Source organism: Bos taurus, chromosome 1, assembly GCF_002263795.3.
Source record: "Bos taurus isolate L1 Dominette 01449 registration number 42190680 breed Hereford chromosome 1, ARS-UCD2.0, whole genome shotgun sequence".
Taxonomy (NCBI): Eukaryota; Metazoa; Chordata; class Mammalia; order Artiodactyla; family Bovidae; genus Bos; species Bos taurus.
In genome coordinates, this window is record NC_037328.1 from 107559155 (window position 1) to 107577367 (window position 18213).

The window sequence follows — 18213 nt, forward strand, 5'->3', positions numbered from 1 at the left end:
TGTGATTGCCCCACCTCCCCAAAATACTGAAGGTATTAAATTGCCACTGCGCATTTTATTTTTCTAGTGAGTTCTTAGGGCAGCTTTCTATACTGGCATAGTGCATGGGAATGTCTTTTCTATTATGAAGTTTAAAATTTTTTATTATGGACATTTTCAAAGTGATACAAAAGCAAAGAGACTTGTTTAATGAATCCCCTTGCCCTATGCATCCAATCAGCTTCAAAAATAATCAACTCCTGGCCAGTTGTAACTGACCTTTCTCCCCTTCTCCAGTGAGGTCATTTTAAAGTGAGTTTCAGACATCCTATTGTTTCATACATAAATGCTTCAGTATGCATCTCTAAAGACAGGGCTTTTTTAAAAAATTAACATAACCATAATGCCTTTATTGTACCTGAATAAGTCAATACATCTTTAATAAAACATTTAGTCAGTGTTCAAATTTCCCCACTTGGTTCCCAAATGCTTTTTTATAGTTGGTTTGCATTGGGTTGGCATGTCTTTTAGGTGGTTTTAATCTATCAGCAATGGACTTTATGGACTCATATGTTTCAAGGCTGGAGTGCTCGAGAGTTCATCTGGACTCAGCAAGATGCCCCAGTGATTGAGCTCTCTCTGTTACTGGCCCAGCACGTGCCCTTCTCTGCACAACCAGCTGAGTGAATGCCACTCACTCACCACAACTCCCATCACATTTCCGGTAGAGGTCCTTCTTTACTCTGGGGGTAAAAGGCCCACTCCTTCTCACCCTATAATTTTCACCTATCAGTCCTATACACTTTCCACCTGAAGTCCCACAACATAAGCTGTTTTGGATCTGATGAGCTAAAATAAATGTACATACCAATAAAGCTGAGCATATAATTGTATTCGTATAATACATATACAAATATATATAAATATAATAAAAGACCTGGACCTACTAAATTGTATTCTACAAACAGGTGTTGTAAGCCAACTATATGCCAGGCACTGTGCTAAAAGCTGGGGATTTCAGATGAATAAAAACGACCCTTAATCTCTGTGAATCTTGAAAAAGTCTTAAAGTTTCTCAACATTTTACAGTCACAAATCAAAGGAAAAAAGAGAGCGTCGATTCTCTTCCTTTCCTTGCAAGGGCAAAGAGGGCCCCAAGGAAACGTGATATCCCATGATATTTAACAATCATATCCCATTTGCCAGAGTGTCTCACACTTACTTTCTATCTGGGAATGGAGATCATTGACTATCACTTGTAGCTGCCCAAGAGTCATGTCTCTCAGGTCAGTGGGCTTTAAACTTCTTTTCATCAAGCATTCACTTATATGAGGCAAGTGTGGCAGCTGAAGACACAAAGGGAAGAAACAGATGAGAGCAGAGCAGTAAGCACACTGAATACAGGACCGAGTTTCCTCCTAAAAAACCCACCTTCATTCACCCACTTCAGGGTCCTCACTGAAAAGCTTTCCCTGTCTGACTTTTCCAATGCAAGGCCCTCCATTCACACCTCACACATTCTCAAATGTTATCAGCATCATAATGGGACACTACTCAAATCAAATGCCTTTGGACTGGTCTACAACTTAAGAGTCAATAATTAGATCCACAAATGAATTACCAGGGAGCTCAAGCAGTATCAGTTACATAGATTAAATTATTATGATCCATTATTTATTAATTTATAGCATGCTACAAGCACTGTGCCAAGTGCTTTGAACACTTTTTCCACTGAATTCTCACAATCATGCTCTGACACAGGTGTTATTATTATCCCCATTTTGCAGATGAGAAAACTGAGACTTGCCCAGAGCCCCACAGTAGATGGATGGCAGGGCTCGTCTTAAGCTCCAAAGGTCAGGACCTTTGTCCACTCTATCATACTGTCTTCACTAAACAGTAGGAACAAAGAGTTAAAGCAATAGTGAGTTTGCCACAGCAATGGGTTCTTAAACTGAGACTGCTTTAAAGGAATTAAAATATTCTCACAACAGCTAATACTGCCCCGAAAACAGAGTAGATATGAATGGGGAGCAAAGTTTACGTTTGTGAAATCTGTAGCTTATGCATCCTTCTGTGATACAGTAGGAAGGAAAAAGAAACAGACTTAAATATTTCTCAATGACGTTTTACACAGTGCCTTCTAGAAACCCAAGTTTGCATAACTCTGGGAAAGGACTGAGACAGCCTCAACCTTTTGCAGCCAACACTCGCCAGCCAACCACGGCATGCAAGCCCTCAGTCAGTTGCGTTTCAGCGCTTGCTGCTTACGAGATCAGCGACGGGAGACTTTTTCCTGTTCTGTTTTTCCACTTCTACTTGCATTTTGGCCATTGGTTTGGCCATGGCAAGGGCCATTTTGGCTTCGGCTTGCAATTTCTTTTGCCTTGTGAGGAAATCCATGTCATCCAGGGATTCGGATTCTTCTTCAGTAGTGTCTCTATCTGAATAGGAAGAGCTCTGTTTGCTCTGCGAAGGGAAAAAAAGCAGCACCTGAGCTTTGTGTGCTGGGTACCACCTTTGGAGATGGACTATAGCCTTCCCTGAGCCCTCTCTCAGAGCGGCCAAGAGTCCGCTCCATCAACACAACTCAACTCTTGATTTGATCTGTACCAATCACAAATAACTTTTATTGAATGATTATTTACTTACCATTAGCATTTAATGGGTCAGGAAATTCCCCTGGAGGAGAGCATGGCAACCCACTCCAGTATGCTTGCCTGGAGAATCCCATGAACAGAGGAGCCTGGGAGGCTACAGTCCAGGGGGTCAAAAAGAGTTGGACAGGGCGGAAACAGCTTAGCACACAGCATTTAATGGAAACAATGTGCTAGCATTGTTCTAAGTTCTTTGCATATTATTTTTTTGCATTTATTTATTTGCTACTTTATATTTAATAATTGTATTTCAATATAATTGGAGAAGGCAATGGCAACCCACTCCACTACTCTTGCCTGGAAAATCCCATGGATGGAGGAGCCTGGTGGGCTGCAGTCCATGGGGTAGCTGGGAGTCCTACACGACGAGCAACTTCACTTTCACTTTTCATTTTCATGCACTGGAGAAGGAAATGGCAACCCACTCCAGTGTTCTTGCCTGGAGAATCCCAGGGACGGGGGAGCCTGGTGGGCTGCCATCTCTGGGGTCGCACAGAGTTGGACACGACGGAAGCGACTTAGCAGCAGTAGCAGTAGCAGCAATATAATTATTTTTTAACTTTTTAACTAATTTTTATTGGCATATAGTTCCTTTACAATGTGGTATTAATTTTTGCTGTACAACAAAGTGAATCAGTTATATGTATGTGTGTGTATATATATATATATATATACACTCCTCTTTTTTAGCAAGTAACATTTTCAAAGGTAGTTTATCTCCGTAGTATCAATAAAAGGCTGATTTTAGCATAAAAAGTAACATAATTAATAATAGGGAAAATATATATTTATAACAAACTTGAGACTTTTCTTTCTTACTCTCAAAACTTTCTTGAAGTGAACAGACTACAGCAAAATATTTCACCCAGAGCTAAGGTGGTGTGTTACTCCCCAAGTGGAAAGGATCTCAGCTATCCAAAGAAGTTCTCATGTGGCACTGTACTTAACAACTAACACAGTTTCCTGTTAGTTGGTCTTCGATAAGAAAGGTGCTGGATAGAGCTCCCAGAGAGTAAAGAAATTCAGGAACAAGCACTCAGGATCATCAAGCCATCTTTTATATAAGTGTGCAAGGAAAAGTGTTGTTTAGTTGCTAAGTCGAGTCCCACTCGCTGCGACACCATGGGCTGTAGCCCGCCAGTCTTCTCCATCCATGGGCAAGAATACTGGAGTGGGTTGTCATTTCCTTCTCCAGGGGATCTTCCCGACCCAGACATCTGACCTTTGTCTCCAGCTTGGCAAGCGGACCCTTTACCGCTGAGCCATCAGGGAAACCCCGCAAGGAAAAGTAAGCAATGCTTAACCCACATTATCTTTCGGGTTTCTCTGAGTGGTATTTTAAAATGTGTCCACTGCTAGTCTATGCTCATATTTCTAAGACCAGTGGGGAAGGAATGGTATCTAGCACATTTTCTATTTTTTTATTTACCGCATTAAATTAACTTTTATTGGCATATAGTTGCTTTACAATATTGTGTTAGTTTCTGCCCTATAGCAAAGTGAATCAACGATATGTTTACATATATCCCCTCTTTTTTGGATTTCCTTTCCATTTAGGTCACCATAGAGCACTGAGTAAATTTCCTTGTGCTGTACAGTAGGTTCTCATTAGTTATCTACTTTACAGCTAGTAGTGTATATATATCAATCCCAATCTCCCAATTCATCACCCCCTTTCTCCTTTCCCCTCCAGCATCCAGATGTTCTCTACATCTGTGTCTCTACTTCTGTGTTGCAATAAGATAATCTATACCATTTTTCTAGATTCCACATTATGTGTTAATAATATAACAAATGATATTTGTTTTTCTCTTTCTGACTAATTCAGTCTTATGACAGTCTCTAGGTCTATCCAGGTCTCTGCAAATGGCACCATTTCATTCCTTTTTATAGCATATTTTCTTTTATAATTTTTAGGGCCTATGTGATTTTCTTGATGATTTAATACGAAAGTAGTTGCTAACTTTAACAGAACTTAAGTATCCTCAGATCACAGTTTTAAGTTTTCAATCACTCAAATTTTAGGAGCATCTCATGTTAAGAAGGGCTTCCCCAATGGCTCAGGCAATAAAGAATCTCCTGCAGGAGACAGGAAGATCCCCTGGAGAAGGGAATGGCTTCCCACTCTTGTATTCTCGCCTGGAAAATTCCATGGACAGAGGAGCCTGGTAGACTACATACAGTCCATGGGGTTGCAAGAATCAGACACGAATGAGTGACTTTCACACTTCACATGTTAAGAAATGTCATGAGACATCTGTTTTTAAATCTCTGCAATGTTTGTTCCTGATCAACAATAGAAAAGAAGCTAAGTGACCAGGAAAGCACACTCTGAACCTCAGTGGCAGCTTGGAGACTCACCATGGGAGACAAGGGGGTGTCCAGGCTGGTTTCAGTCTTGCTGTCATCAGCATCGCTGTCCTTATCACTGCCGCTATCGTTGACAAAGCAAATCTGCAGGTTCATCCCACTCTGCAGGCTGGGCAGAAGCAAACAGAACACTAATTCCACTCAGCTATTTGTTATCCGGCAGCATCCAAAAACAGTCTGGTTTTGCTAGAGAAAGCAGTTTAATGTGTTCTTCACAGGGAGCAGTGAGTGATCAATATTATGCCCAATTCATAAATGGTAACTTTTACTAGAGGATAAGAAAGATACATTGATAAACAGTAAGGTGATAACTTTTAACTCCTATTGTAGTAGCTTTTTTCCACACAGAAATTCATTGTTGTTTGAAAACTAATTTCAAGCCACATTATAGCACCCAGCACAATACCAAACACATAGTCGGTACACGATAAAAATGTGTTGAGACACTGAGTTTACATTTTTGTCGATGAAGATGAATGGATCCTCAGCCAAACAGGGCTGCCTGGTGTCATCTAATGTCCTGCCCCATGGGGACAATCCAAAGATGCTCATTAAAGTCAGCATCCCAGGGCCAGAGCTCTCAGAAAAAAAGACTTTTTTTTTTGCCTCAAATAGAAAAAGATCAGCTATCAGACAAGTTGATCTTTGCATCTCTCACTGTGACAATAATGCCAGAGCTGATTAGGCGTTAGGAAAATTTTATTTGAGGCAGTTGCCAAAAGTCAACTGAGGGAGCTCATTTATGTCATTAAGGAAAAAAAAAAACACACCAGAGGTTCACCCTAGAGAAACTTTAGGAAACTTCCAACCTAGTTATAAAGGCACAACGTTGGAACACAACAAGGCTCTGTAGACCACCTGGCGCCCCGAGCCTCAGAGGCAGAGATGTCTTGGGAGTTCATTATGTTTGTGGCGAATCCGGGAAGCTCCAGGAGGGATGTTTCTGGAAATGTGGTCACAAAGGGCTGCCAGGCTGTGTATCTGCCACACACACAGCCAGGCTGAGGATCCAACTCTGTGTCCTAATGCTCATTTGAAGGCCAACACGTTTCATGACTTTGACAACAAAGAGTTTTTCAAGAAGCACTTTTTATTTTCTATTTGAGGCAAAAAGAAGCATCCGTAGTGTCTCCAGCCTGTGTGTAAGCTTTGAGAAAGAAAAAGCAGAAAGAAACTCCTTAAGCAGCAGGGGTCCTAAGGAGGGTAGTGTAAGCCAGGTTTAGAACAGTGGACGCTGAATCTGCTCTGGCATTACTGTCACAGTGAGAGACGCAAAGATCAACTCGTCTGATAGCTGAAATTTGCATTTTTAAAAAATTCCAGTGGGTAGGGATGCTCTGTACAAAATGCTCAGATGACTCACTGAAAGCACTGGTTTGATTGAAAACAATGCAGAAGTCAGAAAAAGTACTGATTTAACACAGGCACCACTGTTACGTGTATGTACTGCCCCCTGTTGTTAACTTCTGTGATTACTGAGAGTCCCAATTTATTTCCCCAGGAAGGAAATGCAGCCTTTCTTTCAGTAGGTCCAATTCTGTTGCTCCCCACCCTCCTGTGCAGGCCAGCAGAGTCAGGCCCAGGGCTGGCTGCAGAAGGTGACAGGTTCTTCTGTGATCAGCTGAGGGTGCTTGGAATCAGCAGGACTTAGGTTCGAATTCTCACTTCATTCCCTAAGCACAATACTCAATCTGTATCCTCATCTGTAAAACAGGGTGTCTAATTTAGTACTTTGTAAGAAGGAAGCTCCAATACTTTGGCCACCTGATGCAAAGGGCTGACTCATTGGAAAAGACTGTGATGCTGGGAAAGATTGAAGGCAAGAGGAGAAGGGGATGACAGAGGACGAGATGGTTGGATGGCATCACCGACTCAAATGGACATGCGTTGGTGGACTCAATGGATTAAATGGACACAATGAACAAACTCCAAGAGATAGTGAAGCACAGGGAATCCTGGTGTGCTGCAGTCCATGGGGTCGCAGAGGGTTGGACGTAACCAAGTGACAGAAAGACTGAAGGTGGGAGAAGGGGACCACAGAGGATGAGATGGTTGGATGGCACCACCGACTCAATCCACACGAGTGAGTAAACTCCAGGAGTTGGTGATAGACAGGGAGGCCTGGCGTGCTGCAGTCCACGGGGTCACAAAGAGTTGGACACGACTGAGTGACTGAACTGAACTGAGTGACAGAACAACAAAGAAAGATGAGAGGATTTGGCTCAGAGCTGGCATAGGACAGGTGGTTTTTACGCGTTCATCATCCTCCTCTCTACTTTCTGAAAGCCTACACAAAGGAACACAGGATTTTTTTTTTATACATACACAGATACTTTACTAGTATATTATGCATGTTATAAATAGGTTACTATATACATTTTTGAATGATAAAATTATTTCAAATGAATGGAACAGGATTTTAAAGGTGATGTGACTTTGTAAAGAGACCCTTGAAGTCAGGTACTTGAACACCTGGCCTGTCACAGCAATTCCTGATGCACAACTGACTCTCTGAGAGCGTCCTGAGCTGACTTGAACTGTTAGGCAGCTTGAACATTTATTGAGATGGAACTTGTCTCCTTTCAATTTTCTTCCATTAGAATATTTTTTTCTGGAGTAATCTAATATGTTCAGGTTACCCTTTGATCCCATATAAATGAAGCTTTAAAATTCATTGTTTGTAGTTGGTAAAAAATTTTTTTAAAAGTCAACCATTTTTAACAATAAAACTCAAGATCCATGGATTGGACAATAGTGGGAAATAAAAGTGCAAATTAAAAACAGACATATTTTAAAATAAAGACATTTCAAATTAAACCTAATTTGAATCTAGAATTATATCAGTTCAGTTCAGTCACTCAGTCGTGTCCGACTCTCTGTGACCCCATGAATCCAGTACGCCAGGCCTCCCTGTCCATCACCAACTCCCAGAGTTTACTCAAACTCATGTGCATCGAGTCGGTGATGCCATCCAGCCATCTCATCCTCTGTCATCCCCTTCTCCTCCTGCCCCTAATCCCTCCCAGCATCAGAGTCTTTTCCAGTGAGTCAACTCTTTGCATGAGGTGGCCAAAGTACTGGAGTTTCAGCTTTAGCATCATTCCTTCCAAAGAATACCTAGGACCGATCTCCTTTAGAATTATATAATATTTCCTATTTCTAGAATAAAGTCTTGAAGAGTAGATGATACTACATAAACAGATTATAAACACACAAAATTACCTATAATACCATTGCAAAATAAAGTTTAAAACATCCAAAGAAATATATTTCATTCTGAAGAAAGCTTGATCATAAATTCTGATGTTTTGCCCCCAAACTGACCTTTGTGCTAAGGACCTTAGACCTAAATCAACCATCCCACACAGGGTTTCTAACTCAGGAAAGGCAAAGAAAAAAAAAAAGGGAAGGATTTAGTAGTTGGAGCAAAATGAAAAAAAAACACCTCAGGTAGAAATTCAGAAAATCGCCTTAGTAACACATTATCACCGTGGGAAGCTGTGCAGACCTTCTTACAGGGCGAGCCTTATAATTCCTTGTAGCGGTAATCATCAAGAATGTTACTCTCAGGAAAAGGAAATTATATGACACAGCAGCTAATAGTTCAGCAGGGATTTTAGTAAAGACATCTTAAAACAGACTCAGGTTTCAAGGAGGATTTGTTTGCCTTTAGCCTTTAAGCGGGTTTAAGATGAAGGCGGCTTTTAGGAAGACTCGACCACAGCTCCAAGCAGCGGCCGGGCTGTAGGGTGAGTGGGCTCCCCTGGTGCTGCTCAGGGTCTCTGTGCTGCAGGGTCGGGGACCATGACCCCTGTTCGGGGCCCCTTCCCACCCTGGGGAGGCATGGCCGCCCTGAGGCTCTTCCTCTGGCCGCCTGGAGCCCAGGCCTCTGTCCTTCCCACTACTGTGGGGCCTCACTCACAACAAGGCTACACAGTCTTGGGAAATTCCAGCAGTTGGGGGGCTAATTTGCCTGGATCTCTCCAGCACAGTCTGAGGTGAAAACAAAACACCGTCCTCTTCTTGTTAATTAGTGTATAATTGAAAGCATCCAATTCGAGGTTACTTGATGTTTGGAGTGGCGCTTGGCAGACTGCTACGTGCAAAAGGCTGCTTGACATGTGTCTTGCCTTGGATTTGATTTCTGGAAGGTCTGTGTCCTGGTCACCCCAGGAACTGCTCCTCCTTATGCCACAAACAACCATACTGTTGGCCCAGGGTTACTGACAGGGAGCCAAGCGCCTGAGAAGGGTCTGTCCTAGATGAAGAAGGCCCAGAAATGCAAAGAGATAAAAAGACCAAGTGTGTCTTCTAGACGTCCCTGTGAGTTCATGTGGCTTTTTGAGTTCCTATCACCCAGAATTAGGAAGGCATTTAGTTGAGAGGCTGTTCAGCCTCAGTGTCCTCTTGGCATTCATAGTGAGGGAAGCTGTTACTTGGGGCTTCCTGGGTGGCTCAATCGTAAAGAATCTGCCTGTAATTCAGGAGACTCAGGTTAGATTCCTGAGTTGGGAAGATCCTCTAGAGGAGGGCATGGCAACCCACTCCAGTATTCTGCTCTGGAGAATCCCTATGGTCAGAGGAGCCTGGTGGGTTATAGTCCATGGGGCTGGAAAGAGTTGAACACGACTGAGTGACTAAGCACAGCATAGCATTTACATATATAGGGTTTCCCAGGTGGCTAAGTGGAAAGAATTCCCCTGTAGTGCATGAGACCTGGGTTCAATCCCTGGGTCAGGAAGATCCTCTGGAGGAGGGCATGGCAACCCACTCCAGTATTCTTGCCTGGAGAATCCCATGGATGGAGGAGCCTGGCGGACTACAGTCCATAGGGTCGCAAAGACTTGGACATGACTGAAGTGACTAAGCAGCAGCAAACTGTTACTTAGAAAATGTTTGCACTGAATTCTCATTACCATCACCAGACATATTATGAAAAAACACACAGAATTGAGAGAATGATGGAGTAGCAAAGATCTTACCTCCTAAGAAACCTAGCTACCTGGTGATAACATTTGGTAGAAAGATAATACTTTTTTTCCCTTCACAATACAAGGAAAAGACCAGTTTACTCCCTGGAAGAAGTGATGGCTGGTCCTAAAGTTTGCTGTGACTTCTACTGGGGGCAGCAGCATTGGAAACCCAGCCTTTGTCCTGGCCTTGGGTTTCGATGACTGAGAGTGGCCTGATGTGATGGCCAGCTCCAAAACCCAGAATTAATTTGGTGTGTCTCAATTTTAGAAACAGGAATCTCCAGCACCAGCTGAAACTTCCCGCATTCACACAGAAATGTTTAAGATTCTTTGGTTCTATACCCTACACCACACGTTGGTTAACTTCACCTGGACAGTTGCATTAAATGTGAGTTTAAAAGTATGTTCACTACTTTCTTGCCCTGGGTTGAACAACCATCTGTGGATTACGGGCAAGGCGTGCTCAGTCGCTCAGTCATGTCCGACTCTTTGCGACCCTATGGACTGCAGCCCGCCAGGCTCCTCTGTCCATGAGATCTTCCAGGCAAGAATACTGTAGTGGGTTGCCATTTCCCTCTCCAGGAATGGGCAAGACAGGGGTTACTTAAAGAACTCAGATATCTTGCCCCTGATCTGTAACAGCCTGATTGTTAAAATGTCACAATTCTTCTCTTCCCTCTGTCTGCTCCCTCTGTAATAAGATTGTGGCTTCTCCATCCAGAGGTAGAGTCTATCTCCTGATCCCTGGGATGCCCTCCTGATCTGCCATGGCCAAAAGAGTGCAGAGGAAGTGATGGCGTTAGAGTTCTGAGTCTCCCCCTGCAGGGAAGCTGCCAATGCCCAGGTCCGGCTCGGCCTGCTGGCAGAAGACAGGCTTTGTAGCACAGAGCTCAAGTGGCAATTGTCCCAGCTGAGGCCCCAGGCACCTGAGAGAGCTGTGAAGAGCAGTAGAGCACCTTGCCAACCATAGCTGACCACAGACCAGGAGGAAGCCCCATGTGAACCCAGGTCTGACCAGCAGTAGAAATCAATGCTTATCATCTGATGCCACTGATGTGGGTGGGTTTTTTATTATATATCATCACTGTGGCAGCAGATAACTGGTGAAAGGTTACAAAGCAAGACTACGGGCTGTACCTCCAGTGGCCTTTCCCCCATACTGCACTTAATCTCAGGTGTGGATTTATCAAGTCTTGCCTGTGATGGCAATATAACTTTAAGCGCATATACCTCCTGTTGTTGTTTTTTGTTTAGTTACTAAATCGTGTCCGACTCTTTTGTGACCCCATTGTCTGCAGCCCACCATGCTCCTCTGTCCATGAGATTTCCCAAGCACGAATACTGGAGCAGGTTGTCATTCCCTTCTCCAGGGAGCTTCCTGACCCAGGGAGCAAACCCGAGTCTCCTGCATTGGCATGCAGATTCTTTATGGCTGAGCCACCAGGGAAGCCCATGTATTAGTCCTGTAGTTGCCTATAATTTCAAGGCAACTGTATGGTTTCCTTAAGAAACAGAGTAAAAGGGAACTTGAAAACGCCTAGGCATTTCAAACATGCATTGCTATCTTCTATCCAAAATCACTGTGGTTGTGAGAGCCTCTGGCTCTGCTGTTACTCATTACTCAGTATTCCCAACTAGTCTGTGGCTGGGATGTTAAAATATACCTTTATTTATTTTAATGGATCTTTGATGCATTATTCAAAGGCTTTCTACATAAAGTTTTTCTATATTTGCTGTTTTATGAGAATTTCAAAGGAGATGGAATATAAAATGTATGCTGTAATTAACCAAGGGTAGCTGTAAACACATTTCATTTTTCTAAGAATTTGTCATGAAGAAGGAATGTGGGAACACCTGAGGTCTGGGTAAGTTCTAGATACATGGGGTGTATGATGGTGTCTATATAGGATGCACTGAGGTGGGTTAAAATGAAGCGCTGCTGGGGACTTCCCTGGAGGTCCAGTGGTTAAGACTCAGAACTTCCACTGCAGATGGCATGGGTTTGATCTCTGGTCTGGGAACTTGATGCTTTTGAACTGTGGTGTTGGAGAAGACTCTTGAGAGTCCCTTAGACAGCAAGGAGATCCAACCAGTCCATCCTAAAGGAAATCAGTCCTGAATATTCATTGGAAGGACAGATGCTGAAACTCCAATACTTTGGCCACCTGATTCGAAGAACTGATTCATTTGAAAAGACCCTAATGCTGGGAAAGATTGAGGGCAGGAGGAGAAGGGGGATGACAGAGGATGAGATGGTTGGATGGCATCACTGACTCGATGGACATGAGTTTGAGCAAGTTCCAGGAGTTGGTGATGGACAGGGAAGCCTGGTGTGCTGCAGTCCATGGTTTTGCAAAGAGTCGGACAGGACTGAGTGACTGAACTGAGAACTAGCATTCTGCATGCCATGCAGCATGACCAAAAAAACAGAAAAAAATTGTGAAACACCTTTCCCATTTCCCAAACCTTGCTCTTCACTCTTCTTTTCCCTACTGACTGTTTCATATTGACATTTACCATGAGATTTACAGAATTACTATTCAGAAAAGGAAAGGCAAAGTTTCTGTTTCCCAATGTTTGTTATTGTGAAAATACACTATTTCTTATTTTACTTTAGTGGGACTGTGTTAACTTCCTTTTGCTAAAGACTGTGTAATGCATGGGGTGATCATTTGACTTTTAAGAAATTTAAAAATTTAAAATTGAAGTATAGTTGCTGTACAATATTATATGATACAGGTGTACAATATAGTGATTGACAATTTTTAAAGGTTATACTCCTCTTACAGTTACTATAAAAATATTGGCTCTATTTCCCGTCGTGTACTACATCCTTGTAGCTTATTTTACACCTAATAGTTTGTATTTCTTACTCCCCTCCCCCTCGATGCTTCTCCCTCTTCCCCCTCCCCACAGCCATCTCTCCGAGGTGCCCAATGTGGTAACCACTAGTTTGTTCTCTATAACTGTGAGTCTGTTTCGTTTTTGTCATATTCACTAGTTTGCTGTATTTGGTAAGATTCCACATGTAAGTGATATCATACAGTATTCATCTTCCTCTGTCTGACAATTTCACTGAATCTAATGTACCCAAGTCCATCCATGTTGCGGCAAGTGATAACATTTCATTCCTCCTTAATGGCTGAGTTAAGCTGACTTTTTAAAAAGCGTGATATTCATACAACAGGTTCAAATACTGCTGGTCTAACATATAACATCACACACACAGTGATGCTTACAAGTATATTAGAAAAAAAGGGGATGTTTAACTATTCATTCATTCATTCGGTGATCAGGCAAGAACATCTCTGAAAACCCCACAGCACTGGTCAGCCAGTGCTGAGCCTAAGATCCCCCCCATTCCTCCCTTCCCCACACCTCCTCAGGCCAGGACACAGGCCTTCTAGTTCCCTACAGTCCCACCTATTGCCTTTTATCTGGGCAACCTCATTCCTTCAAGCTTCTTCCTGGCCCATGCAGGCATTTTATAGTTCACAACCCCTGAATTAAGTGGATCATGGAGGTAGTTGATCTAGGAAGAGAAACCAGGTCTTTGAACAGGTACCAAATGCTTGGATCATTAAATCACAATATACAAACAGAAATGTGGAATATATAAAGCACTGGGACAAAACTGAAAAACAAACACTTACTAGACACTCCTTATCCTACATATGAGAAAAGAAACACTTTCACTTAACCTGAACGTTAATTAGCAAGTAAGGTGTTAACCAAGAAGAGCGAATGAGCAGGGAGCCAACTGCAGAAGAAAGGCCGTCTGGCCGCTGGAGGTGGGGTGAGAAAATGCAGAGAGGGATGGAAAGCCAACCCTCCAGCAGTTATGTGTCAGCGAAGTTAAGGGTTGTTTCAAACTGTGTGCTAGAGACGGGACTGGGGTCAGGGGCCATCATGTCTCTTCATGTCCTGTCCTGACCCCACATCTTACAGGACTCAGGCTTCCGGCTTCTTCAGCAAAAGCAGAGGAAAGCAGCTCCGAGGGTGGGAGAGTGTGGACGGCCCTCTCTGGGTTTTCTTCTCCCAGTTTCGGGCAGACCTTTTGTCTGCTCTCTTTTCTAAGGCTCGTTAGTTCTGGACCCTCCATCTGTATGTGTTCACATGAGAGCTGGTGGGCATCCAACTCCACAGAGTCTTCTCACTACTTAAGAGGCTAGGGGTGGACTAGCACTCACCAGCTTTTCTCTGGTGAAGTGCCAGCCTCTGGAGCCTAGCCTGATTCTTCAGGGAGCCATAAATACCTGCATTCCTCAGACAGCTGCTGGTTCTAATTCCACATCAGTATCTAGTCCCTTCACTAATGACCACTTACATGTAATTAAATTTGGAATTATAGGGTCTTAATGTTAAAAAATGCATTTTCACCAGAAATATTTTCTGCATGAATTGAAGACCAGAATGAGACCTCTTCTGATACTGCAATAATGATGGAATAAAACAGTCATCTCTCCTAAGTGCCAAATGTGGTACACTTTCATCTTAATTAAAGCCAAATGATTTCTAAGTCATCTACATCCTCAAATACAAAGTTACCACTTTTGAGCATCTACTATGTCGTAGGCACTTAATAAATATTATCTCTAATTCTCAGATACACATAAAACAAGTATGATGAACTCCACTTTACATATAAGAAAATCAAGGCTCACAGATTAAATTATACAAGGTCACAAAGCTGGCATTTTATTGTAAGAGAGTGTGGTGCCAGGCACTTTAACAAGGCTAGAATAAATTCATGAATGGAAGAATAAAAGAGAAGATGAAAAAATAAAAGCAAAACAAAAAACAAAAAACCGGAAACAACTTCAATGTCTAATGATAAGAGATATAAGTATATTATGGTGAAATACATGATTGGCCATTCTGTGGCTGGTAAACAGTTATGAAATGGGCAAATGATCTTGATGTATTGTTAAGTCAAAAAGAAAAACCAAACTCTAAAACAATAGGTATAGTATGATGCCAACTCTGTAAACAAAAATGTGGAGATACATGAACAGAAAAAGTGGCAGGAAATACACCTAGATATTTTTTGATGGAAGAAATTCAGCTGACTTTTAACTTCTCTCTTTTGAGTGCCTCTAAATTGCCAACATCCGCTGGATCATCGAAAAAGTAAGAGAGTTCCAGAAAAATATCTATTTCTGCTTTATTGACTATGCCAAAGCCTTTGACTGTGTGGATGACAATAAACTGTGGAAAATTCTGAAAGAGATGGGAATACCAGACCACCTGACCTACCTCTTGAGAAACTTGTATGCAGGTTAGGAAGCAACAGTTAGAACCGGACCTGGAACAACAGACTGGTTCCAAATAGGAAAAGGTGTACGTCAAGCCTGTATATTGTCACCCTGCTTATTTACATCATGCAGAGTACATCATGAAAAATGCTGGGCTGGAGGAAGCACAAGCTGGAATCAAGATTTCCAGGAGAAATATCAATAATCTCAGATATGCAGATGACACCACCTTTATGGCAGAAAGCGAAGAAGAACTAAAGAGCCTCTTGATAGAGTGGAAAAGTTGACTTAAAGCTCAACATTCAGAAAACTAAGATCATGGCATCCGGTCCCATAACTTCTTGGCAAACAGATGGGGAAACAGTGGAAACAGTGGCTGACTTTATTTTTTGGGGGCTTCAACATCACTGCAGATGGTGATTGCAGCCATGAAATTAAAAGACGCTTACTCCTTGGAAGGAAAGTTATGACCAACCTAGACAGCATATCGAAAAGCAGAGACATTACTTTGTCAACAAAGGTCCATCTAGTCAAGGCTATGGTTTTTGCAGTAGTCATGTATGGATGTGAAAGTTGGACTATAAAGAAAGCTGAGTGCAGAAGAATTGATGCTTTTGAACTGTGGTATTGGAGAAGACTCTTGAGAATCCCTTGGACGGCAAAGAGATCCAACTGTCCATCCTAAAGGAGATCAGTCCTGGGTGTTTATTAGTAGGACTGATGTTGAAGCTGAAACTCCAATACTTTGGCCACCTGATGTGAAGAGCTGACTCATTTGAAAAGACCCTGATGCTGGGAAAGATTGAGGGCAGGAGGAGAAAGGGACGACAGAGGATGAGATGGTTGGCTGGCATCACTGACTTGATGGACATGGGTTTGTGGACTCTGGGAGTTGGTGATGGACAGGGAGGCCTGGCATGCTGCCGTTCATGGGGACGCAAAGAATCAGACATGACTGAGCGACTGAACTGAAGTTGCTATGTGTGGGCATTTAGCAGGAATTAAAAAAGGAAAAGGAGAGAAAATGGGCGAGTTGATTAGCACTTGTTTGTTGGAGAAAGGTGAGTAGGATTAAATATTTGACAGCTGGAAGAGGACCACTGTGTGTGTGACTCAGATGGTATCTATGCAGAGACCATGACTCATGCATGAGTCAGGCTGGCTTTTGTTTCTGGCAGGGAGCTGGGGTGGGGGCGGTGGAAGATCCTCTTTGAGGGCAGTGAGAAACATATTTTCTTGCAAATGGACATTTCCGTGGATGGACTCTTTGATTCAACTGTTGTCATCCCTCCCCAGCCTAGGCTTAACCTCCTTCTCCTTTTTGTATCTGCACAGATAACAGCCTCTTAAAGCAATGGATATACATTTCACCGTTTGTATTTTTTTCTTTTTTTTTTGAACTTTGCCTTAAAAAAATTTTTTTTTTGGCTCTGCCACACAGCATGTGGGATCTTAGTTCACTGACCAGGGATCAAACCCACTTCTCCTGAAGTGGAATATCCCCTGGAGTTGAAGCATGGAGTCTTAACCACAGGACTGCCAGGGAAGTCCCTCACTGTATTTTTAAAGCCAGCCTGCTTATTGATTCTGCTCAGCCCAGGTGGAGTTTAAACTTGTATCTGCCTGACCCGCTGATGATTTTCAGCTGCTAGAGCTGAAGTTCAGCTCATACCCCTTCCAGACCTGTGATAAGGCCTGTGCTGCTGCTGCAGTTTAGCTGCTTAGTCACGTCCAACAATCTGCAACCCCATGGACTGTAGCCCGAAAGGCTCCTCTGTCCATGAGTCATCCCAGGCAAGAATACTGCAGTGGGTTAGCCATTTCTTCTCCAGGGGATATTCCCGACCCAGGGATTGAACCCTCATCTCCTGCTTGGCAGGTGAATTCTTTACCATTGAGCCACCTGGGAAGCCCTAAGGTCTGTGAGGTTAGGTTAAAGATAGGGCAGTTGAAGACTCGGTGCTTGTGGATGTTTTTGACTGGTATCATTGGATGTGGTGCAGATTTTAACTACAAATTCTTTTACTCTCTTGAACACTGAATTACTGCTTTCACCACTTTTTATGTTTATGTTTTAAAAAACATTGGGGTTACCATTTAGGCTTGGTCCCATAGTAAGCTTTATCTCAGAGACTTTCTGTTTCGTGATTTAATATGTGGTCATCTGATTCCATGGGGTCGTGAAGACATGACTGGGCAACTTCACTTTCACTTTTCACTTTCATGCATTGGAGAAAGAAATGGCAACCCACTCCAGTGTTCTTGCCTGGAGAATCCCAGAGATGGCGGAGCCTGGTGGGCTGCCATCTATGGGGTTGCACAGAGTCAGATACGATGGAAGCGACTTAGTAGCAGCAGCAGCAGCAGCAGCAGCAGCAGCATCTGATTCCATTCAGTCATTAGGAGAATGCAGTAGATTTACTGAATTGTGCTAATTCTGTGACACATGGTTATTCATCTTTGGCCATCTTTTAACGTCCAGATATGTCTCACGATCTCAGTCACCCACATAGCTGGCAGCATAACTGTTCTACTGAGCAGTAGCCCCATCAGCCAACAAACCACATGAGGACCGATGAGAAGGAGGTAGGCTCTGGAAGTTGGCTATCCATGCCTTCTGATGGAAACATGCAGAATGGGGGTGTGGCTTGGAAGGTGATATGCAGCACCTCCTGATGGCACAAGGGGTGACACTGTGGGGAAAGATGGACAACTCCAAGGGAAACTGGTTAAAGGAGAATTGAATTGTGAATGTGAAAAGGGTGTAGGACTACTTTGACCGATTTCCCTTTTTCTTATTTTTTTGTATGCACAAAAGACACATACAACAAAAATGTATATCCAAATAAACCCAAAAGAGCTTTTCAATAAAACAAAAATTCTGGAATTCCCTGAAAATCCAGTGGTCAGGGTTCTGAGCTTCCACTGCAAGGGACACAAGTTTGATCCTTGGAAACTAAGATTCCACATGTACATGGC

At 42.8% G+C, this 18213-nt stretch overlaps 1 protein-coding gene across 6 annotated transcripts in view; it reads right to left on the minus strand.

Annotated features, from left to right (window-relative positions):
* The window catches only part of SCHIP1 (schwannomin interacting protein 1), a 179582-nt gene that overhangs the window by 6830 nt on the left and 154539 nt on the right, over positions 1 to 18213 (minus strand). For all 6 annotated transcript variants that reach the window (NM_001429857.1, NM_001429856.1, NM_001429860.1 and 3 more), the window contains 3 exons: positions 4998 to 5115; positions 2251 to 2448; positions 1202 to 1325 (listed from right to left, as the gene is read on the minus strand). In NM_001429857.1, the coding sequence (NP_001416786.1) occupies positions 1202 to 1325; positions 2251 to 2448; positions 4998 to 5115 (440 nt within the window). The remainder of the gene's footprint in view (positions 1 to 1201; positions 1326 to 2250; positions 2449 to 4997; positions 5116 to 18213) is intronic.